Below are 26,089 nucleotides of genomic sequence, written 5' to 3' on the forward strand. Positions count from 1 at the left end.
ATTAAAGAACCTTTTAATGAGGGTGAAAGAGGAGAGCGCAAAATATGGTCTGAAGCTCAACATCAAAAAAACGAAGATCATGGCCACTGGGCCCATCACCTCCTGGCAAATAGAAGGGGAAGAAATGGAGGCAGTGAGAGATTTTACTTTCTTGGGCTCCGTGATCACTGCAGATGGTGACAGCAGTCACGAAATTAAAAGACGCCTGCTTCTTGGGCAAAAAGCAATGACAAACCTGGACAGCATCTTAATAAGCAGAGACATCACCTTGCCAACAAAGGTCTGTATAGTTAAAGCTAGGGTTTTCCCAGTAGTGATGTATGGAAGTGAGAGCTGGACCATAAAGAAGGCTGATGGCCGAAGAATGGATGCTTTTGAATTCTGGTGCTGGAGGAGACTCTTGAGAGTCCCATGGACTGCAAGAGGATTAAAACCAATCGATTCTGAAGGAAATCAGCCCTGAGTGCTCACTGGAAGGACAGATCCTGAAGTTGAGGCTCCAATATTTTCGCCACCTCATGAGAAGACCAGACCCTGATGCTGGGAAAGATGGAGGGCACAAGGAGAAGGGGACGACAGAGGACAAGATGGTTGGACAGTGTTCTCGAAGCTACAAACATGAGTCTGACCAAACTGCGGGAGGCAGTGGAAGACAGGAGTGCCTGGCGTGCTCTGGTCCATTGGGTCACGAAGAGTTGGACACGACTAAACAACAACAAAAAGGAAAAGCGGGACATTCTGGGATAAATTCAGAAACCAGGCTGGCCTCTGCAAATCCGGGACTATCCCTGGGAAATAGGGACATTTGGAGGGTCTACTGCCCCAGCAGTGGATAATGCTGTAAGTTTTCTTATTTAAAAATGAAATAAAAATGAGAGTGAGCCCTTCCCTCTTCCCTCCAGCTCCCACCCACTGAAGGTGCAATAGTGAGTTGCCTTACCTGAGAACAAGAGAGAGATTTGTGGCACCTTCAATTTTTATTGGCACAAGCCAGACTTCGCCACACGCTGTATGCTGGGGCTGATGGGACTTGTAGTGCCAACGTCTGGAGGTTACCAGATGTCATGGTTTGAATTTTTGAGTGCAGAAAGTATTGGTTTAAGGTGTAGAGATCTTTTCTATTCTATTTGATTCAAGAAGGTTCTGGGACTTTCTCTCTGTGACACAAGATACAAGCTGGAAGTTTCTAGCTGAAAAGCATGTTTCCATTCTTCCTGTAAACAAGCAGAAGGTTCCTAATGTTCTAACTAATGTTGATGTTTGCTTTGGATTGTTATGGAGCAAAACCATGTCACCAGATTGGCTAAGGATGGCACACACTACCGTGGGTTGATGCCACGTGCATACAAACTTAAAGAAATTTCTCCTTACCTGCCAGCTAAGAAGTGAATTTTGTATAAGTTTTGTTAAATACTGTAGTTACATCGTTTCATGCATGGACTTCCCACCCACACGTCCAGAGTGTTTGTTCAGACTCTTTTCTACTTAGTTATATATCTAGCTCTTATATGTTACAGGAGAAAGAATAAGGAAATCGTAAGGCTTCTCCTTACCCACCAGCTATTAAGTGAATTTTGAATTCACAGAAGCTTATGCCAGAACAAATGTGTGCTTGAGTCTTTTAAAGTGCTGCAAACTGCTTTTTAGAAGTGTTGTGAAGATTGCAACTAAATAGGGAACACTAAGCTGTTTGATCACCTGAAAATGTGGTACAGTGGTACCTCGGGATGCAAACGGGATCCGTTCCAGAGCCCCGTTCACATCCCGAACGGAATGCAAGACGCGACGATGCATCTGCGCGTGCCATGTTTCGCCGCTTCCGCACATGCACGTGACGTCATTTTGAGCGTCTGCGCATGCGCGAGAGGCAAAACCCGGAAGTAATGTACTCCATTACTTCCGGGTTGCCGCAGAGCGCAAATTGAATGTGCTCATCCCGAAGCACATTCAACTCGAGGTATGACTGTATTAAGCGTTATTGTATTGTGCCAATCTTTGTTACTAATCATTCAGTCGTATTTTTGAAAACAAGCAGGGTGCTTTGCAATCTTACTTTTGACAGCTTGCTCTTGGTTTCATTTTACAGATGGGGCACCTGCACCTCCTGGGATACAGTCATGGCTGGATTTAAGAGCAATTTAAGAAACTGCCTGGGGTTCAGTTATGGGTAGCTCACCAGCAAGACAGAACTCTCCTCACTTCCGATTCCCAGCAACATCCCTCCTTCTTCCTACAGATTTCTCCAGGCAATATGGTCCTTTGTATGAAATAACCAAGACTGTATCTGCAGTTCATTTCCCTTCTTTTCAACATTCTCATGGAATGCCAAACTCTTGTGGCTGGACCGACTTTAATCCTATTGCCAACAAAGATGCAAACTTGTGTGCATTCCCAATATCCCCCAGCCACCCACGCCTCCAGGGTGAGAAGTAAACCACTCCCAATTAAGACACATCATTAAATAAAGAGAGAACGAACAAGTGGGTGCTCAGTTATAGAACACTGATTTTAATTAAACAATGGAAAATGTTCGAGGTAAACTCTTTAGTAACCAATTGTTTTCATTTCCAGTAAAAAAACAAAAACAAAACACACAAACACAGAAAAACACAACAGCACCCAATTTCCCCCTTGCAAAGGCTCAGATGTTCACTTTAGTACCGAGCTTCCACTTCACGAAGCTCATAAAAATCAAAACAATAGAAACAAACAAAAAGAGAAAAACAAGTTTGTCATATGTTTTTATAAAAACGATAGTATAAAAAAACAGTTTTGGCATCAAAAATTCTAAAAATATAGCACCAACGAGAGACAGGAAAACCTTATAAAATATTGTCACAACAACATGCCTGAAATGCATCTTTAAAAAGAGGCAAAAATGCAGTAAAATAGTGGATTTTGCCCAGCAACAGACATTATAGTTATTGCTACTTTTTGTGCAAGTTTCACAAGTGGACAGTCGCCTCAGTTTCTTTTTCTACCTTGCTTCCTACAACTTGTCCTCCTCTGGTGGAGGGTCTTTCAAGTCTTACTGTTTTTAGCAAAGAAGCCTAAACTTGTTGAAATGGCAGGTCTGCTATTGTGGTCTGGAAAACAAAATAATAAAAGAAAATAAAGGACAAGAAGGCACATATGGTTAACTCCCTTTCTTGAGTTACATACATTTCCATTTCCATTCCAGCAGTTTTATTTCCATGGACAAAGCTTGGGCTCAGAGGAGCTAATGTGGTTTCTGCTCAGTGGCTCACTTGCTACCTGTTTATCTTAAGATCCATTCATGCGGCAGGAAAATCAGTGGAATTCCAGCACATGGGAGGGTCATGGTTTCAAGTCCAGGTATTCCAAATAAGCCAGACCTGGTACCCCCTCCTGTAATGTGTCTTCCGAGGCATCTCTGCTCAAGATTACTGGCGTTCATTCTCAAGCAGAAAGTAGAGGCTACAGCTTAGTGTAGGGCCAATTCACTACTCCAGTGTTGGCAGTTTCTTCAGCGGTGGCACAGCTGAGAGAGATGATACCTAGGTCAAGCAAAAAGTAGAAAAGGAGGAGGAAAGCTTCCTTCTCTGGTTTGAATCGGCTTCCCTGAGCTGTTCCTTCCTGAAGGACCCAGGCGGTGAGAGACAACGTCCAGCCAACAGCCCAATCTGATGCAATGCCTGCTGGAGATAAATCTGGGCAAAGCTGACATTGCTGCAGCTATGCTGGGGAGCAGAGGAGGGCATCTCTGCCATCCTTAGTATGTTCCCTGAGCAACATATTTTTGGCTGTTGTTCAGTGGGGGAGCTTGGAGCACAGCTTGGATCTGTACCTTAAAATACTGATGGCCCGTGGGGAACAAACTTTAGCAATCTCCGACGTGTCCACTAGGAAGGTCTCCTGCTCACAAGCCAATGGAACGAATGCGAGGAGTGTGTGCCCACAGTCGTGCCATTCTGCCTATCAGTGGAGCGTCCTTTTCCCCCTGAATGATTCTTATTTCTTGGCCAGCCTTCTACCCATTCCGCTTTTACATCAAGTCAAGCGCTATGGCAGCCTCCATAACAGTCTTCCCCAACCTAGAAGCCACCAGACTGGGGAAGGCTGCTCAAGACGTTGTGGACTAGTAAAGCACGTCCCCACAGCTGCCTGATCCAAAAGAGGTCTCCTTTCTTTGGCAAGTGGCACAGAACCCGGAGGCATGTGAAAGGATCTCTCCAGCTCCATCCTCCATGGGAAAGAACCCATTGAGTTGCATCATATCCACTGTATCAAACGCTGCTTCTTAGCACATGGCAGTGCCCTGATGGGTGGAAAGAGAGACGACCTACAAAAACAAGTTGCCCCAGCAGACGGATCTCATTTCCTTTCCGTAACACAGCCAGTGGTACAAGGTAATGCCAACTGAGGGTTGGGGGAACAAAGCTAACATTCATGAGGAAAATAGCAGCATCAATAAGTTTCAGACCTGATGTCCCTCTGCATGAAGTCCTGTTGGGGACATTGCAAACAAAGGTCAACGTGTCCTACAGGTTTTGAGTCCACAGCAGCATAAGCATTTGCAGAATTTTTTGGAGGGTGGGGGCCAAATGTGAAGCTCTTATTCCCCTTTGCTCAACCCCAAAGGCCAAGAGATCTTCTCTGCCCCTCAGGTGAAACAAGAATTTGTGGGGAAGCTCAGAGGGGCTCTTGCAAGGGGCTCTGGGTCACTTCAATGGGTCTGTGCAAGAAAAATCCAGGTGGACTGTATGTTAACTTCAACAGCATGTTTTTTTAAGATAGATTAGTAGTTTAAAAGTATACCTGGATGCATTTGGCAGAGTTGGTTGGTTGGTTTTCTTTTGCTCTAGCCACTATAATTATCCCACACTTGTGTTTCAGCTAAATTCCTCTTGAGGAATTTCCACCATTCACACATAACGCTGAAAAAAGCAGCAGCCAAGTGTCTCGCTTTTAAAAAAAGTTTTGTTCTATATATTTATATATATTTTAGGAGTTTAAAAAGAAGGATAAAAAGGAGAAGAGTCTCCTCGTCTTATCCTGATTGTTTCCAGTGTACAAAACGCAGCAAGGCAGGATTGTTGCTGCAATTTTGGTTTTCTTCATGATTGTCCCTGGAGAGATTCTGTCGCTCATCCTTTTAAAAATTATTTTTCAAGTTTGGGGTGTTTTCGTACAGCCCCATCAGAAAACTGCCTCTCAGTCGGGCAGCGACTGACATTGATCTTAGGGGGGAAATGGTTGGCTAATGCTGCAGTCGTGTCCCTCCATGGACACAACAGTGTTTTGCACGGTGAGTAAACAGAGGTCTTTTGACCTTTTAGAAATGTCAGTATTGATGGAAAGGAACATTCCCATCCTTCCAGTCTCCATGGTGGCGCTTGCAGATGGTGGTGAAGGGGAGATGCCGTGCTGTGGGTTGCACTTGCAGGAGGGTGTCGTTCCAAGCTCTTTGCCGCCCTCCTCTCCCAAGGCTGCTTGCTCAAAGGAGACCTGGGCACCCCACCTGCTCCCTAGTCGCAGGCAAAATAATCCTTGAGAGGAGCAAACAGGTGGCGGATGACCGGGACACTCCATGCCCTGCCAAGCAGCTTCTGGCGAGTTCCACGCCCCATGTTGGACAAGTCGGTGTAATGGTGGGGGAAGCCAAAGATCCTGTGGTAGCAGCAAAGAGAGTGGTTAGTTTAGTTTCTCTGATTTTCCTTAAAAATAGGAAGCCCCAAAGCAATGTACAGACAACAAACCTATAATCTGGTATGCAGGCTGAGACCCTGCCTTCCCGCAGACTGTCTGGCCAGAGTGGTACATGCTCTGGTTATCTCTCGCTTGGACTACTGCCATGCGCTCTACACGTGGAGCTGCCTTTGAAGGTGACCTGGAAACTACAACTAATCCAGAATGCGGCAGCTAGACTCGTGAGTGGGAGCGGCCGCCGAGACCACATAACACTGGTCTTGAAAGACCTACATTGGCTCCCAGTACGTTTCCAAGCACAATTCAAAGTGTTGGTCCTGACCTTTAAAGCCCTAAACGGCCTCGGTCCTGTATACCTGAAGGAGCATCTCCACCCCCATCACTCAGCCCGGACACCGAGGTCCAGCTCTGAGGGCCTTCTGGCGGTTCCCTCCCTGCGAGAAGCCAAGTTACAGGGAAGCAGGCAGAGGGCCTTCTCGGTAGTGGCACCCGCCCTGTGGAACGCCCTCCCACCAGATGTCAAAGAGAAAAATAACTACCAAACTTATAGAAGACATCTGAAGGCAGCCCTCTTTAGGGAAGCTTTTAATGTTCAATAGGTTATTGTATTTTAGTGTTCTGTTGGAAGCCGCCCAGAGTGGCTGGGGAAACCCAGCCAGATGGGCGGGGTATAAATAAATTTATTATTATTATTATTATTACATAAGCAACATGAAACCTAGCAACAAGACTATCGTATGCCGAAGTGAGTAAAATGGGGGATTATCAGACAAGCTGAGGGAAGTCAAAAAGGTGAAATTGGTGATAAAAAGAAAAGATGTTTTGATTATATAATTTTGTATTGGAAAATTAATAAAAAAAAACCAAGACTATCGTATGCCGGGGAAACAAGACATCTCTGCCTATTGCAGAAACATTGATGAAGGTGCTGCACCTGAGATGAACCGAAAAATGGCACCACCTGCCCCTCGAGGGAAGAAGAGGCGTGCAAAGATGTACACCTGGAACAAGACGGGAATAAAGATTTACATTGGGAAGAATGGTGGGAGGAAACTGGCCCAGCCTCATAATACCCCCCGAGAGGTCATTTTCCAGCTGCCACGGGTCAGATCCTGCCTCCAAGGATTGTGCCGCAAGTGCTGCTGTGGTGGTAGCAGTCCTTGGAGGCCGGAATTGCTGCCCCATGGATACGGCCGCCCAAGGGGGTTGCCACATCTTGCCCCTTGAATGGGCCAGCCCTGCAAGAGGGCCTCCCCAAAGAGAGCGATCCATAGACAGGGAGCAATTGCGGAGAAGGCCCGTTTTCTCCTCAACGCCCTTTGGATGTGATGTGCAGAGAAGGGTCTCCGTGTATGGTGATGATTCCAGGGTCTGGGCAGGTTCACATGAGGAAATGTATTGTGGTCTCAAACCATAAAAGCCATTAGAGGGGAAAACCAGAGCCTTGAATAGCTGAAAATTTTCTATTCTGCCAGGCCTATGCAGAGTGGCTGGGACAACCCAGCCAAATGGGCGTGATATTATTATTATTATTATTATTATTATTAGTCAGGCAATTAAGAATACACCCATACCCCACACTGGTCCACTGGTGTTTCTTTTTCATTCTTTTGGTTTTAACTTGCTTTTAACATTTATGATTTTACTGTATGGTTTTATATAATTTTAAACTACTGCGATTATGATGCCAAGGCACAGATAAATATTATTCTCAAATAAATTTAATTGTTTTGCCTCATTTCCCCCCCGTGGTGTAATGCATTTACATTTATGTTTTCAAACGTAAGTCACTTGGAGACCAAGTTAGGTAACAAGCAACTGATAAGTCTATAATAATAATAATTTATTATTTATACCCCGCCCATCTGGCTGGGTTTCCCCAGCCACTCTGGGCGGCTTCCAACTGAATATTAAAAACAGTACAGCATCAGACATTAAAAACTTCCCTAAAGAGGGCTGCCTTCAGTTGTCCTTTAAAAGTAAAATAGTTGTTTATTGCTTTGACATCTGCTGGGAGGGTGTTCCACAGGGCAGGCGCCACTACCGAGAAGGCCCTCTGCCTGGTTCCCTGTAACCTTACTTCTCGCAATGAGGGAACCGCCAGAAGGCCCTCGGCGCTGGACCTCAGTGTCCGGGATGAACAATGGGGGTGGAGACGCTCCTTCAGATATACTGGACCGAGGCCGTTTAGGGCTTTCAAGGTCAGCACCAACACTTTGAATTGTGCTCGGAAACGTACTGGGAGCCAATGCAGATCTCTCAGAACCGGTGTTATGTGGTCCCGGCGGCCACTCCCAGTCACCAGTCTAGCTGCCGCATTCTGGATTAATTGCAGTTTCCGGGTCACCTTCAAAGGTAGCCCCACGTAGAGCGCATTGCAGTAGTCCAAGTGGGAGATAACTAGAGCATGCACCACTCTGGCAAGACAGTCCGCGGGCAGGTAGGGTCTTAGCCTGCATTCCAGGTGGAGCTGGTAGACAGCTGCCCTGGACACAGAATTAAGTCTAAAAATGAATAACAACAGGAGCAAATCATAACAAGGGTGGTAGAAGTAACTACTCTATGACAAATAATCTTTAAGATGCACCCCTTTGCGGGAAAACAAAAATTTGCACCTCTTGAAGAGAGGCTGTAACTGCTCTGAAGAAAAGCATTTCCTGGGCAGCCCCTGCCTGTTTCCTTTCATCTCTCCCTCTCCCCTCCTTGCCATGCGCAATTATCCCCCCCCCCCCCGTATCCCACCTTTCCAATTCAGTGCACCACAAATTGTCGTCCTTGCCATTCATCCGCACTGGGAAAGTCTGTGCTTTCCCCTGCCTGATGGAATTAGACTTTGTGGTGATGGTCTGGACCTTTTTCAACTGAAAGAGAAGAAAAGCAAACATTTTTTAAAAACACACATACAAATGACCACCCTAAAGGACCCCTGACCATTAGGTCCAGTCGCAGATGACTCTGGGGTTGCGGCGCTCATCTTGCTTTATTGGCCAAGGGAGCCGGCATACAGCTTCTGGGTCATGTGGCCAGCATGATGAAGCCGCTTCTGGTGAAACAGAGCAGCGCACAGAAATGCCATTTACCTTCCTGCCGGAGTGGTACCTATTTATCTACTTGTACTCTGACGTACTTTCGAACTGCTAGGTTGGCAGGGGCAGGGACTGAGCAACGGGAGCTCACCCTGTCGCGGGGATTCGAACCGCCGACCTTCTGATCGGCAAGCCCTAGGCTCTGTGGTTTAACCCACAGCGCCACCCGGGTCCCTACAAATGACCCCCCCCCCAAAAAAAAATACAAGCGCCTCAGTGTGAAGGTTTCCAGAAAGTGGTAGCATTAATGCCGTCTGGCAGAGGAAGGGAGGGAGGCTGGCTCTGTCCAGTGATTTTAGGCTTCTCATCCATCAGCCAGAAATGCGCTCAGATGTCACTGCTATGCCTTCAAGTGGCGAGGGGGGGGCGAGGTATTTTGCCCAGAAGGCAGCTAAAAATATCCAGATGAAAAGCAGCCGCTGGGAGGTCAGTTGGGAGGTCACTGACGGGCCCTCAGGAATGCAAAAGAGGGTCTTTGCATCTCTTCCTCAAAGGGGACAATGTCCCCTTAGTGGTGCAACCGCCCCCTCCAACCGAGAGATCCATTTTGGGCTGCATTTTGTCACATCTGTGGAATGTCTGAGTTCCTTGCTCATAAGTAGAGCAGGGGAGAGACAGAAGGGAGAGTGTCTCGCCGTTTCGTTCGGCATAAAGAGCCTCACATGGGTGGGAAGGGGGGGAGGGCAGCAGGAAAGGGGGGCACCCCAGGGTCCACTAGAGATATAATACAGGCAATTTGGGACATAATTTGCAGGACGAGAGACCCAGGGGGCATTCCATAGCCCAGCCCTTTGCCAACCTGGAAAACCTTCCAGTTGTTGTTGGTCAACAACATGTGGAGGTCAATGGGTTGGCAAAGGTCGTCGTTACCTTTCTCCCCCCCCCCCCCGGATCATTCATAAGAATGGAGGGGGGAATAAGAATGGAGGAACTAGTTGAAATGGAGGGGAAAGTACCAAAAATACCTTGGCTGTTCTGCCGTACTCCAAGCAGTCCTGAAGTTCAAGTTTATCCGTCGTCGAAGCTACCAGGGGCCTAAGAAAAGACAAAGCAAATTGCTCTCTTAAGCCACCGCCCCATTGTCCTCCAAACTTATCGTTTTGCAGCAATGTGCGGGAACTTTGGCCCTCTATATGTTGCCGAGCGCATGTTGTTGTTGTTGTTGTGGTGGTGGTGGTGGTGGTGGTGGTGTTTGAAAAGGTTCAGAACTGGATTCCCAAAATGATGAGAGCGACTCAACTACAAAGATTTGGAACTTTTTAGTTTACGGAAAAGGCAAGTAAAAGGCAACAGGGCAGAATTTATAAAATTATGCACAGCGTACGGAATTTCGCAACCTTTGGTCTCCGGCTGTTTTTTGGACTACAGTTCCCATCATCCCTGACCACTGGTCCTGCTAGCTAGGGATGGTGGGAGTTGTAGTTCAGAAACAGCTGAAGACCCCAGGTTTGGGGAACCTGGGAGAGGGATGTTTTTCTCCCTCATCACACTGGAGCTTGTGGAGATCCGATGAAGCTGAGCGATGGAAGATTTGGAACAGAGAAAAGGAAGTCTTTCTTCATACAGTGCAAGAGCTGGGGCTCCCGCCCACAAGAGGGGCTTCTAAATTACCTGTTCATCCCAGGCAGATTCCCCCAGAAGTATCGCGCTCGGTGTGCAGCCGAGACTTTGACGGCATCAATCATAATAGGGTTACACTGAAGACAAAAAGGGACGGCAGTTAGGGACGAAGCGGCAGAAGGACTAAATTCACAATTCCTTTGACAGCAGGATTAGATGCAGCTTGGGGAAAAGAAGCAACTCCAAAAGTCAGAAAGATGAATTACAGGCTGCCTCATGCTCTGCCATGCTAGAATAATAGTAGCAGTGGCAATGACAACAATAGTACTAATTCTAGTACTATGCTGTGAATGACCTGTGATCTTCGGGTGAAGGGCGGTATACAAATCGAATAAAAAATAAAATAAAATAAAATATATATACTATATAAAAATAAAAATACAGGCCTTTTCAACTACGAAATGCTCTCCCCATCGTTATTGACTTTAAGACAGTTCTGTTTACCCTGGCACCTTGCTTTTAATTTGGATCACATCATATGACAATCTCCTACTCTGTTTGGTTTTCACCTTGCAGTTGGGTGGGGTAGGAGTCAAATTGCTTTGGGGGCATTTTGTATAATAAGCAAAGAATAAGTGCAATAACTTACTAAAAAAATACCCTGCTCCTGCCCACCTAGCAGTTCGAAAGCACGTCAAAGTGCAAGTAGATAAATAGGTACCGCTCCGGCGGGAAGGTAAACGGCGTTTCCATGCGCTGCTCTGGTTTGCCAGAAGCGGCTTAGTCATGCTGGCCACATGACCCAGAAGCTGTACACCAGCTCCCTCGGTCAATAAAGCGAGATGAGCGCCGCAACTCCAGAGTCAGTCAGGACTGGACCTAATGGTCAGGGGTCCCTTTACCTTTATACACGGAAAAAATAAAGTAAATGGATTCCTAGAATCGGTTGTACGCCGATTGTGAACAGTCCGCTGCACGGTCATCAGAGCAAGGCCAGGCAAAGGAGCTGAGCAAGGTCCTTAAGTGCAGGGGCACCAATTATGAAAAGGGAAATGGAAAAGAGGTGGACAGTACAACAAAGATCATTTAAAGGGTTTTGGATGAAACATGGGCACAGGAAGGTCTTACACAACAGGGCATCCCGCTAATGGGCATTCACTTAATACCCCAAAAGCCTTCTTCTACCTTCTAAGGTAAAGGTAAAGGGACCCCTGACCATTAGATCCAGTCGTGGCCGACTCTGGGGTTGCGGCACTCATCTCGCTTTATTGGCCGAGGGAGCCGGCGTACAGCTTCTGGGTCATGTGGCCAGCATGACTAAGCCACTTCTGGAGAACCAGAGCAGCGCACGGAAACGGTGTTTCCCTTCCCGCTGGAGCGGTACCTATTTATTTTGAGGTGCTTTCAAAGTGCTAGGTTGGCAAGAGCAGGGACCGAGCAACGGGAGCTCACCCCGTCGCGGGGATTTGAACTGCCGACCTTCTGATTGGCAAGTCCTAGGCTCTGTGGTTTTACCCACAGCGCCACCTGCGTCCTGGTTCTACCTTCTAGTCTGCCCCTATTAGAAACCACGCATGCGAAAGCAGGATCCATGCCTTCAATTAAATAATTGCAAACACATTTTGCAGAGCTCAAGGGCGTTCTCAGTCATCCTCTATTTTTTTTCCTTCTGTTTTTCAAAAGCTTCCGGACCTTGAGGAAAAGACTGACCCCCCCCCCAAGCCTTTACCTCCAGGAAACGAGAGATGTCCCTCTTGTCATTGATGCGCATGGCCACGACATTCTCAAACAGCCAAAAGAAGGGGCGCTCCTCCCCGGCTTTGGGGCGCGTGTAATTGAGAAGGTGGTAGAACTCGAAGAAGAGTCGCCCAGTCCCCTCTGCAAGGAGGAAGACAGGTGGGTGAAAGGAATGTAGGACATTAAAACAAATAATAACTTCTGGGTTGAGGAGCCAAGCTGAGAGCCCCCATCCTTCCAAGGGCTGCTTACCATACAGGCCCTTCCTGGCAGGGTTGACGATGGAGAGGTCGTTGCAGGGGCTCCCGCCAATCACCAGGTCAAAAGGACCCCATTCGTCAATCTGCAACGGGCAAGCAGAGCAACGGGCAAGCAGAGCAATGGGTTTTGCAGAGTCAAGTGCAAAGTCATGATGCCTGTCTTGTTTGTAAATCCCAGGCTTCTGGGGCTTCACAAAATCAGTGCCGGATTTACGTATAAGCTAAACAAGCTCTAGCTTGGGGCCCCACTCTCTTGGGGGCCCCCAAAAAAATTAAAGGGGGAAAAACTGGGTGTGCATTTCCAAAATATAAGATAGAAAACAAATAAAATAAAACCTACATACAGCAACCGTGTTTTGTGTTGTGTAGGCTCCTATGATGTAAGTAATGGGCCCCCAATCGTTTTAAGTTAGAGCTTAATAATTATTTCACTTTTAATATACTTCTTCTTAATTGTATTTCAGTTCAACAATTACTTTGATGTGCAAATAGCTTTAGATACCTACTAGGTCCATAAATTACCATATAGCATATATTCAACACAAAAGAACAGCGACAATTTGTTGTTGACAAAGGACAGCTGGACATATAAAGGGCCCCATTACCTTCAGTGGCTTAGGGCCTCATCAAACCTAAACCTGGCCCTGCACAAAATGACCACATCGCAGAAGACCCCAGAAGAGCCAGACAGCTGGGTCAGGCCCAAAGGAGCCCAGCATCCTCTTCTCACCATGGTTATTTATAATAAAATAAACATCTTTTAAACCACAATCAAGCACTATATCAGTTCTGTTCAATAAATAAATGTATTATCTGATGCTTTTCTTTGTGTGCCTCGTCCACATGAGGTCATAGCTGTCAACTTTTCCCTTTTCTTGTGAGGAATCCTGTTCGGAATAAGGGAATTTCCCTTTCAAAAAAAGGAAAACATTGCCAGCTATGCATGAGGTCCAGATGGTGGCAGTACAGGAACAGACGATTTCTGCAGGGGCTCTCCATTTGTGAGATGCTCTCCCCAAGGAGGTTTGCTTGGCACCTTGGTTACACATCTTTAGGTGCCAGGCAAAAACATTCGTCTTCTCCAAAACCTTTGGCTAATTAAAAAAAAGATGACCTTTTAAAGTGGAGTGGGGAGGTATTTGTCTTTTTCCCCCTTGTGCTATTATTATATTACATACTTGATGTTTTATGTTGTAAACCACCGTATGGTCTCTTTGTGAAAGGCAGTATTTAATTTTAATACAGTGGTACCTCTAGATCCGAATGGGATCCGTTCCGGAGCCCCGTTCACATCTAGAGGTAAACATATCTAGCGACGGCACGTCTGCGCATGCACACGTCGCTTTTCGCCGCTTCTGCACATGCGCGTGCCGTCATGTTGAGCGTCTGTGCATGCGGCGAAACCCTGAAGTAACGCGCTCCGTTACTTCCAGGTTGCCGCGGAGCGAACTGTAACGCGCTTAACTTGAAGCAAATTTAACCCGAGGTATGACTGTAAATAATAACAGACATCTTGACCTGTCTTCCAATACAACCAGCCAGCAGCCTCAGCCACGAAGTCTCACAGGGAATCTCCTTACATTTTTCTTGGTTATGTTCCTGACGTCATGCACGTATTTGATGTTCCCTTCGTGCCGCACAGTTCCCACGGCTATGGACTCCTCGCAGATCTCAGAGGCGACATATTTCTCCACCTGGATGCCAAGATCCCGCAGGACGAGGTAGCCTAAAGAGTCAAAGCACCACGGGTGAGGAGATGGGAGAGGTGGCCATTGAGATCCCTCGTGATTCCCCAGCCAACAGCTCCAACTGTGGGAGCCAAGATGCGCAGGGTCTCCACATCCCGACAGAAACAAGAGACTCTCAGGAGCTGCAGTGTTGATGCGCATGCTCTGGCTGCTACTGTGGCATGGAGAATGACAATTTCCCGGTGCACGTTTTGTTCACACACACACACACACACACACACACACACACACACGTCATGCATGCGCAACATCGTTTGATGAGGAACAACACTGCCAACAAAAGATCGTGATGGGACCAAAACAAATCACGAATGTCATGGGACAGCCTGGAAGATGCAGGACAGGGGAAGGGAGATGGACAGAGGTAGACATGGGGTCAAATGAACCAGACTGGCCTTAAGGAAGGAGGGTACAGGCTCGACCACCCCTGTGGGATGAGCTGTCCTTTAGCGGTGATGATGGCTGTTCTCGTCCATCCTCACTATGACCTAGCAAGGCAGAGCAGCATTTTTTCTCAAGGGTTATCAACGAACATTTTTCACAGTGCCATTACTATGCTACAGCTTGTGCCCAGCGCAGGACCACCAGGGCATTCTCTGCGCAGGGAGACCAGGGGTGGAGATACACTCGTGGTTTTTAACCTTAAGGAATGGTTTTGATAACTATGGCTGGACTCCACTGAGCTAAAAAAAAGCTAAGAAAAAGGAGTTGTAAAGCTCTCAATGCAATTTTTCATTGACTGATGTACAGTGCCCCGGTGTCACACTTTTATAACGCATTTATAACGTTATAAGGCGCCAGTATAGATTAGTCCTGCATGGACACACGACGTCCTACTTTTAACATTCATAATGTGTTATTAAACCAGCAGTAGGGAAACAAAATGGTGAGATTGACAAAGTGAATGATGGACCTGCACATCAGCTAAATGACCTACTCACTGCCCTAGCAAACCTGTGATTTGAACCCAGCTTCTAGTACAGTGGTACCTCAGGTTACATACACTTCAGGTTACACACTCTGCTAGCCCAGAAATAGTACCTCGGGTTAAGAACTTTGCTTCAGGATGAGAACAGAAATTGTGCCTCGGCGGCGTGGCAGCAGTAGGAGGTCCCATTGGCTAAAGTGGTGCTTCAGGTTAAGAACAGTTTCAGGTTAAGAACGGACCTCTGGAACGAATTAAGTACTTAACTCGAGGTACCACTGTATATTGGTGTGTGGCCCTTTGGATGTGTTGTTGTGTGGCTGGGGCAATCCAGTCAGATGAGCAGGGCACAAGAAATACTGTATTTTTCGCTCTATAAGACGCACCAGACCACAAGACGCACCTAGTTTTTGGAGGAGGAAAACAAGGAAAAAAATATTCTGAATCTCAGAAGCCAGAACAGCAAGAAGTATCGCTGTGCAGTGAAAGCAGTGATCCCTCTTGCTGTTATGGCTTTTGGGACAGCTGCGCAGCCTGCATTCACTCCATAAGACGCACACACATTTCCCCTTACTTTTTAGAAGGGAAAAGGTGCGGCTTATAGAGCAAAAAATACGGTACTTCCATGATTCCCAGACATCAGAGTTTGTTGAAGTGCTTGAGGGGGTCTCTCACCTGTTGCAATTCCATCAAAGAGAGACAGCACTCTGATTGGCCTCCTGTTTGCCGCTGGGATAGCAGGGTAGATTTTTGGTGGCTCCTGTGAGAAGAGAGGGGGGAGAGAGAGAGAGAAGGAAATGGCACCACCAGCCACCACCGGTGCCCATCTCTCCCACTGGCTTAAGTTCATTGCAAATATAGGAAGCCTCTTCTAAGGTTGCCACATGCAAGAAGTGGGAATCCTAGCCATTAAGAAAATCAAACGCACAAGTTTCACGTCACCAACTGGACCTAAGAATATAGCGTAACAATAGCTTGCAGGATCAGGCCAATGGCCCATCTAGTCCAGCATCCTGTTCTCAGAATATAATTGTATTATTACGGTCACAGACCAGTTCCGGGTCACTTACAATATCAGGTAAATCATAAAACACAACAGGAATACATTGAATTGCAAATGGGTGTAATAGAGACAATTCAGATATAGCAGCAATTAAAAATATATATTAAACCTTGATCACTAAAACATAACCTAAAATTGTCATTTAAAACCTTAATCATTTTGGTAGGACAGCTTGTTCCCTAAGTTTTATGGCAGTCGCACAGAATTTGGCCACCCTTAGCGTGATCTCTAGATCCTTGTCCTCTACCAGGAGTTTTAGACATTGAAGTTCGGACCCATTTGGAGATTTTTGTATAACAGGAGAGCATCCTGTTCTCACAGGCAGCAGCCAGATGTTTCAATGGGAAGCCAAAAAGCAGGATCCGAACATCAGAGCATCTCTACAATTCTGTAATTCTACTTTAGGGCAGGTGGGCTACACTGCCCCCCATTAACCACACCCCCGTTTCCTTACGTATTCAAGCCCCTTCTCATCCGTGAAGAACTCCTGCAGGCGGGTGTTCCAGTCGCCCCTCCTCTGAAGCATCCCGTGCCGCCCTTGGGGCTGGCACATGTAGCAGCTCCAGGGGTCCTCCTTCCTGGCTGCGTCGGCCGCGCCACGACCCACTAGCAGGTTCAGACAGTCCACACAGAAGCACCTGCACAAAACAAGGGAAGAGGAACGGGGGGCGGGGGGTCCCGTGTCAGGAGTGCATGCAGGAGCCAGGCTCTGTGACCAGTAGGGCTTCGCAGACTGGGGCCTTCCTGAGTTTATTCTGGGGAGGCAAGGCGTGGCCACACATGTGAGGCTGCTTGGTAACTCGCTGCACCTGGTGGCAAGAGCCGGGAAGGGATATAAGGTCAGCATTTTCCCTTCGGCTCTTTGCCACAGCAACACGTTTCCTGCCCTGCTGCGTTTGGCCTCTTGCTTCCTGATACTCAGACCTTTGACTTGCTTCTCAACCCTCGGACCCTTGACTTCCTGACTCCTTGCTTCTTGACCCTCGGACCCTTGACCTCGTGACTCCCTGTTTCCCGACTCTCGGACCCTTCTGGACTCTCATTCCTGCTCCCACCCGCCATCTTGCCCCCGGTCCCAATGTCCTCAGCCGGGACTTTGATCGCCCGTAGACCGGACCGTGACAGTAAGGCTGGGCAGCTCCTCTGTTCCTCCACAGCCAGGAGGTCGAAATTCTGCAAAACGCATTATCAGTAAGGCCAGTATTACTATGCAAGAGTGTGGCCCAACCACAAAACTGGAAGGAACCAGTTAAAGGGGAACCTAACGACTGAATGTTACAAAGAAAAACAACTCCAGATAAAGCACAAGGAGGGTTCTGCATGTACAGCAAAAAAGGGGGTATACGATGCATTTTCTTCCATATATGTGCATTGTTATTAGTAGTAGTAATAATAATTTATTATTTGTACCCCGCCCATCTGACTGGGTTTCCCCTGCCACTCTGGGCAGCTTCCAACAAAGATTAAAAGTACATTAAAATGTCACACATTAAAAGCTTCCCTGAACAGGGCTGCCTTCAGATGTCTTCTCAATGTCAGATAGTTGTTCTTCTCTTTGACATCTGATGTTAGGGCATTCCACAGAGCAGGTGCCACTACCGAGAAGGCCCTCTGCCTGGTTCCCTGTAGCTTTGCTTCTCGGCACTGGACCTCAGCGTCCGGGCAGAACGATGCGGGTGGAGTAAAGGTAAAGGACCCCTGGACAGTTAAGTCCAGTCAAAGGTCACTATGGGGTGCAGCACTCATCTCGCTTTCAGGCCAAGGGACCCGGCGATTGTCCACAGACAGCTTTTTCCAGGTCATGTGGCCAGCAGGACTAAACCGCCTCTGGCACAATGGAACACTGTGACAGAAACTAGAGCACACAGAAATGCCGTTTACCTTCCCACCGAAGCGGGACCTATTTATCTACTCGCACTGGCGTGCTTTCGAACTGCGAGGTTGGCAGGAGCAGAGACCGAGCAATGGGAGCTCACCCCGTCGCAGGGATTCAAACTGCCAACCTTCTGATCAGCAAGCCCAAGGGGCTCAGTGGTTGTGACCACATGGCCACCCACGATTATTATTATTCTGCCCAATACAATAGCAGCTAGCTCAGGGGTTTGGCTCCAAGGGTTCTATAATGGATGCTGTAGTTTAGATTCTTGAGACAGGTGAGGTCTCTCACCTGAAGCAGTTGGCATTGTCGCAGAGAAGCAGCTCGTTCCCCGCACAACAGATGCTGCAGTAAGCCTGGTACCCGTCTTCATCGTACATGTAGAAAAATTCTAGGAACTGAACCTGCGAGGAAAAGAGATCCATGGCAGATTTAAACAGTTTCCAATTGCCTGGGTGACCCTAGGCCCAAAATAAGTATCAGAAGCTGCAGAGAAGGCCAGCCACCCCCAGCCTGGCCCCGTCCACATTTTTCGGAATACAGCTGAGGCTGATGGGAACTGTAGTCCGAACCGTCTGGAAGGGGCAAGGCTGGGGACATCTGCAGTATGTTTTATTTAGCAAAATTTACATCCTGCTTGGCTGTACAAAAAAACTCAAAGCGGTTTAACAAAAAGAATAAAAGGATAGTGAAAACAATTAAAACAATGGCAGATTTTTTTTAAAAAAAGTTTATATTTCAGTTGGACCAATCACATATTAAAAAATCTTTATTCAGCGGTTGGGACATTCCAAATTTAAGTAGCTATTGTGAAGGAAGCCAACTCAACCATCCAGTAAGAGAATGCAGTAGTCAACACTGGAGAATATAGAAATTGATGGTGATCCTATAAGGGTATTAGCTTTCATGAAAAATAAGCTTTGATTATTGAGTTAGTTTATAAATCCCAATGCAGTGGTACCTTGGTTCTCGAACTTAATCCTTTCCTGAAGTCCGTTTGACTCCCAAAACCATTCAAAAACCAAGGCATGGCTTCCGACTGGATGCAGGAGCCAGTCGGAAGCCATGTCGGACATTCGGCTTCCGAAAAACGTTCACAAACCGGAAAACTTACTTCGGAGTTTGTGGCATTCGGGAACCAATTTGTTCAGGAGCCAAGCCATTTGAAAGCCAAGATACCACTGTACACTCGCATGATTTAGAATATGGTAAAAAAAAAAAACCGGCAAAAGTTTCAGCTCCAGATCTGTCACCTATAATTCCAATACAGCATCGTCCTCTATTTCAAAATAAAAACAGATTATATAATGTGAATGTTGCAAGAACTCCATTTATATTATTTGAAAGATTATTATAGGAAAGGACAACTTCTTACAGCAGCAAAAAATGAAAGTCCATTTAGAGAACAATCACATTTCATGGCTGTTAGGGTATCAGTGTAGATCAGCTCTTACAAATACACAAATTAAGAACGAAGCGAGAAGGAAACTAACAGAAGTCCCCTTGGACTTCATTGGGAGTTTTTAAGCAGAGGTCAGACGGCCATCTGTCATGGATGCTGTAGTTGAGATTCCTGCAGGGGGCTTTCGTGGGGTAAGGCGATCTCGCAGGTAAACTGGTCCCATGTTGTTAAGTAAGGCAATGGCCCTGAATGAAATGGTTTGGAGGAAACCGCACCCCCCCCCCAAATCACCTGGACGCTCACCTGGCAAGTCTCGCAGAGGCCCCCTTCGAACAGGGGGTGGGTGGTCACTGGATTCTTCTTCCCACATGACAAGCAGCTGTCTGTTCAACGAGAGAAGGACAGGTCAGCAGAGTTTTAATAAGCACTCCTTAGGGTGCATCTGACAAAATGGTCTCAGCGTTCAGTCTGGAGAGCAGGTTGCGAGTTGGCACTTCTGCGCATGTGCAAACCGTGATTTAGCGCTTCTGCGCATGTGCAACCACCGTAACCCAGAAGTAACTCGTTCCAGTACTTCCGGGTTTCAGCATGTCCATAACCTGAAAAAACGGAACCTGAAGTGTCTGTAACCCAAGGTATGACTGTATGGCAACCCTATTTTCATGGGCAGTTCAAGGTGGATGGTCCTTCCTCTTGCATAAATTTCTCCAACCCTCTTTTCAAGTCACCCAGGTTGGTGGCCATCCCTGTGGCAGGGAGTTCCACAGTTTACCTACGCGCTGTGTGGTCAGCATCAGCAACCTGAATATTATTCCTTTCCATCTGCTACTGACACATGACAGGGAGTATCTGCAGGCGAGGGGGGTGGTCCACTGGGCCTGAATCAGGCCAGGTTTTGATGCTGAAGGTGCTCTTTACCAGGGGTCCCCAAACTAAGGTCCGCGAGCTGGATAAGGCCCGAGGGACTCGTTTATCCAGCCCTCAACACACACCCCCGCCACCCGTTCTTACTGGCGCTGCGCTGCGCAGCTGCCCACTTCCGGGTCAGAGGAGCACCGGAAATAGCTTGTGTGTATGAGCAAGCGTTATTTGCGCAAGCGTGAGCTTTATTTCCGGTGCACATCCGGGTCGGAGGAGGCCCCTGCACATGCGCACAATCTATTTCCAGTGGCTCCTCCGACCTGGAAATGCGCTGGAAATACCATGTGCACATGTGTATGGGCACATGCTCCCCTGCCCTCCGGCCCGCCGCGTGATCGGCGCTGGAGACACAGTAAGTGTGCTGACCCCTGCTCTTTACCTTCCAAGCTCTTCTTGTTGTGCCTGACGTCCGAAGCCATCGACTCTGGAAAGAAAGCGGGAACGACGAGTTAGCGAGTGAAGTGCCTCTCCGTGGAGAGGCCAGGACACAAACACACAGGTGGCAAACTGTGCTTCCTTAAAAGAGTTTCAGAGTTGTACGAAGAACCGGCTTTCTATGTTCTATAGGATTAAATGGCACATACACACACCATATCCCTGCCTACTGACCTCAGACAGGAACCTCAATGGTACTCTTTTTGACAACTACTAAAAACTTTGTTTAGACACTCCGACCCAGATATGCAGAACACTGACATCTGCTTTAATCTGCTTCTAGCTTATCGCTTATTGTAATTATAATCTGAATGCTATTTTTACTTTTGTTGTATTCCTTTTGTAAACCGCTATGAGTTCGTTTGTTTCTTTGCAATTGAGTGACATATAAAATTTATGAAATAATTTTTTTTAAAAAAAATCTCCCTGCACATAGAACACTAGCATGTCAGGGGTTTTAGCCTTATACACTTTTATTATGTGAAGTAAGGGTTGTTGTTGCTGTTTCATTAAAATTGTACCTCTGCAGGTGCCTCTCCCTCCCTCCCTCCCTCCACACACCCCAACCCCAATCTGGCCCCAATCCTACCTCTGCTCTGGTTCTCCTCTGCCTGCTCCTTGTTGCTCCCATTGCAGACGTTAGTCTTGAGCCGTTTAGCTGGTGGGGCAGGTTCAGGGGAAGGCAGTTCGGGAGCGGCAGATTCTTCAGAGCTTTTCTGGCTGAGGAGACTGCTGTCTGTAGAGAAAGGACAGCTGGCTTTAGTTGGGACGGACATCTTCTTTGGCAGGCAGAAAGGGGAATGGTTTGTGGGCAGTTTGGGGGTCCTGGATTGTGGGGTTCGCCATCCCCACAAGGAGCCACAGAGGCCTTCTTCAAAGATTGCACCCTGCATAGGGAAAGCTAGTAGGAATGTCCAGCACAAGCAAGCCTGTGCTGAAGACAAGACGGTCAGGCTCCCTGTCAAATATTCAAGCTGTGAACCCCGTAATTCTGCACTGTGAACAAATGTGGAGAATTTGTGTGTAGGCAGCAGGCCACAATGTGATAAGAATTTTAAGCAAAACAAATTCCTTCCAGTAGCACCTTAAAGACCAACTAAGTCAGTTCTTGGTATGAGCTTTCGTGTGCATGCACACTTCTTCAGATAAGTGTGCATGCACACGAAAGCTCATACCAAGAACTGACTTAGTTGGTCTTTAAGGTGCTACTGGAAGGAATTTGTTTTGTTTTGACTATGGCAGACCAACACGGCTACCTATCTGTAACAAGAATTTTAAGGTCATAGATATATAATAAATGTACCAACCAAGCACGTACATAGATCAGCACAGGAAGACTGACTTGAAACCATTTTTAATTTCCAAACTGTCATAAACTGACCAAATGTTTTCTCTGCAATGTCAAAGGAAAATGGAAAAGCCTCCCCGTTGTCTTTTCCTTCACAAATCCCCTCTTAAGGGCACATTGTAGATATGAATAGGGTGTGAGCCTGTGACCTGGCTCAGGAACTAAGTATTTAACATTACAAAAGACTGGTCAGGCTCCCCAGGCTATCCAGTCAAGTAAGCATTAACAGGTAACCTGCCAGACAAGAGATAAACAAGGCACTCAGATTTCTACTGTAGACCGCCCTTTCTGTGATATAGTTATGATGTATCTGGGGGTGTTCGTGATCTACAGGGTGGCGATTTCAAAAGTCTTTATAAAGCCTTGCATGCTATTTTTCTGTGTCCTTCCTCTCTCCTGCGTGTGGTGAGTGAGGACCCTGTTGCAACAGATCAATAAAGATCAGGCTTACTAGCTGCTCTGCTTCTCAATATTCTCTGGTTGGCCTCTTTTATTTTCTCCTACCAATAGGGAACCTATGTAAGGACCCTATATGGCCACTTGATACCCCATAAGGGAAAAGGGGCAGATGTTTGTTTACAACAACAATAACAGCTCTCCGAGTCAGGTTCCCCCGGGCTCCCACTGCCCTCCTTCCTGGGTTTCCTCGCCCAAACCTCCCCCAGCCAGCTCCTTACCTGAGGTCTTGGGGGGCTTCAGTCCTTTCCCTCCGGTGGGCTTGAAGCCATTCATGGCCCACTCCACCATGGGCTTCAGCTTGTCTTCGAGAGAATCCCCCGGGGCGCTCAAGAACGACTTGCCCGCTCGGCTGCTTGCCACCTGCCAGGAGTAAGAGGAGGCGGCCTTACGAAGGTGTCCCAGAGCAGGTGAGCATCCTAGATTGTGCTGCCTAAATTCCCGCCCCTGGTTGCTTCACGGCAGAGCGGGGTGTGCAAGGCTCTTTGCAGCTCCTACCTGATATAGGTTAGGACCTATAAAGTCCCATATGCCTGTTAGGATATTTCCGTTCCACCTTAAAAGGGAACAGGCTTTGTGAGTCACAGAGTCTGCGTATTTCCTGTTCACAGGATGTTTCTGTTTTGATAGAGCTGTTGTCTCTCTGTGCCTGAGCAGACCGAAGCAGGCAGTCATGTTTTTCTTTGTTCTGGCCAATGCTGAATAAACTTCTAAATAATACTCTCCTGCGTGCATCTTTCGCTGTGCATTATTTGCTGATAGAGCGTGCATCTGCTCTGGAATGTCACAAGCTATTTTCTGGAGCTCGTGTCGCTAATTGCTGATACTGTATCTACGGGAGATCGATGGACGTCGGGAGTCGACGTGGAGGCAGTGATGGCCTTTGTCTCCCTGGCAGTATCCCAACAATGCCCTGGGCCCAGGCTACCCAAAAATGTTGGTCAGCATCCGTCTGTCTCGGGAGACAATGGAGTGTACCTCCGGGGGTGTCAGCAATACTGAAGTGGCCTCTCCAGGGCACAAGCCTGGCCAGTGTGTGTGGAAGTTGTGGGCTGTTCCTGTTAGGATATTGATGTTCCGTTCCACCTAAACAGATTGTGGAGCTGTTGTATGTTACATGTCTGTTTATATTCCAGCACAGCTTGCTGGGAACTTCCGTTTGTGTATAGCTTTTGCTTTATGCTTCTTGCTTGGACATGAAAGGGAGAAGACATGTTTTTTCCCTCTTTGTCCTGATGTATGCTGAATAAACTGCTTGTAAATATGCTTTAAAGGGACCCCTGACCATTAGGTCCAGTCGTGGCCAACTCTGGGGTTGCGGCGCTCATCTCGCTTTACTGGCCGAGGGAGCTGGCGTACAGCTTCCGGGTCATGTGGCCAGCAGGACTAAGCTGCTTCTGGCGAACCAGAGCAGCGCATGGAAACGCCGTTTACCTTCCCACCAGAGCAGTACTTATTATTCAAAAAGTGAGCTTCTATTCACGTGGAGGAAGCCTAAAAGGCCATTAACTGTTAATAACTCATTCTCGAATTGCCCCCCTTAAAAATCAAATTGACCCGCTGTGGGGCGTGTTCCCCACGTTGGGAACCACAGTTCTAGTCCCACCCTTGGCAATTCAGGAATAATAGCTACACCACAGACCTTCAGGATGCTTTTACCCTCATCCTTAGAAGACAGACGGGAGGTCCATTAAAGAAAGGTGGAGACCAGGACCCTCCCGCTTTTTCCTTGAGAAGGTGTCTTGTAAGGTTATTCCTGCGGCTCCCTCCTCTGGGTGGAATCGTGGCAGGGCCTGTTAGCCAGGCTCCCCATCTGTCTGCCTTCCCCTTACCTCCAAGACATGAAGGATGGCTTGCCGGTACGAAACCAACTTGTGGAACGTGGTGGAGTTGAAATGCTCCTGGAACGCCAACAGCCCCACCAGCTTGTCTACCGAGACCTGCGGTGGAAACGGCAAAGCTCAGCCACAGGAACAAGAGGGCTTCCCCCGCGATCAGGACAGGTCCATGGGGCTGCTTTGAGGAACATCACCCACCCACCGCCCCCTGCAAAACTCCTCAAGAGGAGGGAGAGGGGATGCTGGGCTGGGAGGCAGTTACAGGGCCTTTTCAGTGGTGGCTCCGACCTGATGGAATGCTCTGTCCCAGGGAGACCAGGGCCCTGCAGGATTCATCAGGCCTGTAAGACAGAGCTATTCCGCCTGGCCTTTAATTTGATCTTTTATTCCCCTTCCTTCTCTCCCCCTCCCCTTTTTATGAAGATCACCCGCTGGTAGACCCCACAGCTAATTCTCCCCTGGCCTTCTCGCTGGCCCAAGTAAGATCAATTTAGCCAGCTAGCCCTGGGGATTATCTAACTGATTTTTGAATTTTATTGTTATTAATGTTTTTATACCGTATTTTATGCTGCTTTTATAAAAGTGTTTTAAATTGGTTGTCAGCTGCCCTGAGCCACGCGTATATATACTGGATGAGTGCAGGTGATTTTCCTGGTGCCCACTGAAAGCAATTCCTTTGTGTATTCTTCATTTTACCTCGGGGACGAGATACCAAGCCCCCCCCCCAGCATCCATCGGCAGCCCACCCCCTCCTTTCCCCTCACCTCCGAAAACTTTCCATCGCCAAACCACTGGACCCAACGTATCCCGGGGGCCGCCTTGCGGTTGAATGTGGCCCTCCATGACACGACGATGGCAGGCCACCAAGCAAAGCCCCTGATCTTCCCCCAGACGAGCTCACCGATTCGAAAACCCTTGCTGTCCTGGAAAAAACCAAATAAGATTGAAGGTAAGAAAGTGGAAAGAAATGGGGTGCTAACGGGGAGTTTTCAGGCAGCCCCCGTGGCCTGTCAGTGGCTCTTGAATCAGTGGCTCCATGAAGCCCCCAGGGTCACCAACAGTAATAATAATAATAATAATAATAATAATAATAATAATAATAATAATATAGTTTATTATTTGTACGCTGCCCATCTGGCTGGGCTTCCCCAACCACTCTGGGGGGCTTCCATTAAAGATTAAAAGTACATTAAAATGTCACACGTTCAAAACTTCCCTGAACAGGCTGCCTTCAGATGTCTTCTAAATGTCAGGTAGTTGTTTATCTCTTTGACATCTGGTGGGAGGGCGTTCCACAGGGCGGGTGCCACCACCGAGAAGGCCCTCTGCCTGGTTCCCTGTAACTTGGCTTCTCGCAGGGAGGGAACCGCCAGAAGGCCCTCGGTGCTGGACCTCAGTGTCCAGGCTGAACGATGGGGGTGGAGACGCTCCTTCAGGTATACTGGACCGAAGCTGTTTAGGGCTTTAAAGGTCAGCACCAACACTTTGAATTGTGCTCGGAAATGTACTAGGAGCCAGTGTAGGTCTTTCAAGACCAGTGTTATGTGGTCTCGGCGGCCACTCCCAGTCACAAGTCTAGCTGCCGCATTCTGGATTAGTTGTAGTTTCCGGGTCACCTTCAAAGGTAGCCCCACGTAGAGTGCATTGCAGTAGTCCAAGCGGGAGATAACCCAGAGTATGCACCACTCTGGAAAGACAGTCCACGGGCAGGGAGGGTCTCAGCCTGTGTACCAAACCATATTTGAAACCATTTAACGAACAAAA

At 47.6% G+C, this 26,089-nt stretch overlaps 1 protein-coding gene and 1 long non-coding RNA gene across 4 annotated transcripts in view; one reads left to right on the forward strand and one right to left on the reverse strand.

Annotated features, from left to right (window-relative positions):
- Nucleotides 1-26,089, forward strand: part of LOC309345247 — a 109,160-nt gene that overhangs the window by 60,741 nt on the left and 22,330 nt on the right. The window lies entirely within an intron of this gene.
- Nucleotides 2,482-26,089, reverse strand: part of DNMT3B (DNA methyltransferase 3 beta) — a 53,647-nt gene continuing 30,039 nt past the window's right edge. For 2 of the 3 annotated variants that reach the window (XM_081867645.1, XM_081867643.1), the window contains 15 exons: nucleotides 25,090-25,248; nucleotides 24,320-24,427; nucleotides 22,709-22,850; nucleotides 21,273-21,419; nucleotides 20,628-20,672; nucleotides 19,631-19,710; nucleotides 18,217-18,329; nucleotides 16,504-16,687; nucleotides 15,662-15,746; nucleotides 13,894-14,039; nucleotides 12,046-12,396; nucleotides 10,368-10,453; nucleotides 9,722-9,791; nucleotides 8,413-8,531; nucleotides 2,482-5,631 (listed from right to left, as the gene is read on the reverse strand). In XM_081867645.1, coding sequence (XP_081723771.1) covers nucleotides 5,490-5,631; nucleotides 8,413-8,531; nucleotides 9,722-9,791; nucleotides 10,368-10,453; nucleotides 12,046-12,396; nucleotides 13,894-14,039; nucleotides 15,662-15,746; nucleotides 16,504-16,687; nucleotides 18,217-18,329; nucleotides 19,631-19,710; nucleotides 20,628-20,672; nucleotides 21,273-21,419; nucleotides 22,709-22,850; nucleotides 24,320-24,427; nucleotides 25,090-25,248 — 1,977 coding nt within the window. In that variant the 3' untranslated portion in view covers nucleotides 2,482-5,489. The remainder of the gene's footprint in view (nucleotides 5,632-8,412; nucleotides 8,532-9,721; nucleotides 9,792-10,367; nucleotides 10,454-12,045; nucleotides 12,397-13,893; nucleotides 14,040-15,661; nucleotides 15,747-16,503; nucleotides 16,688-18,216; nucleotides 18,330-19,630; nucleotides 19,711-20,627; nucleotides 20,673-21,272; nucleotides 21,420-22,708; nucleotides 22,851-24,319; nucleotides 24,428-25,089; nucleotides 25,249-26,089) is intronic. The other variant, XM_081867644.1, reaches the window with a different exon arrangement.

Source organism: Podarcis erhardii (genome assembly GCF_964252035.2).
Source record: "Podarcis erhardii genome assembly, chromosome: 6".
In the NCBI taxonomy this organism is placed as follows: Eukaryota; Metazoa; Chordata; class Lepidosauria; order Squamata; family Lacertidae; genus Podarcis; species Podarcis erhardii.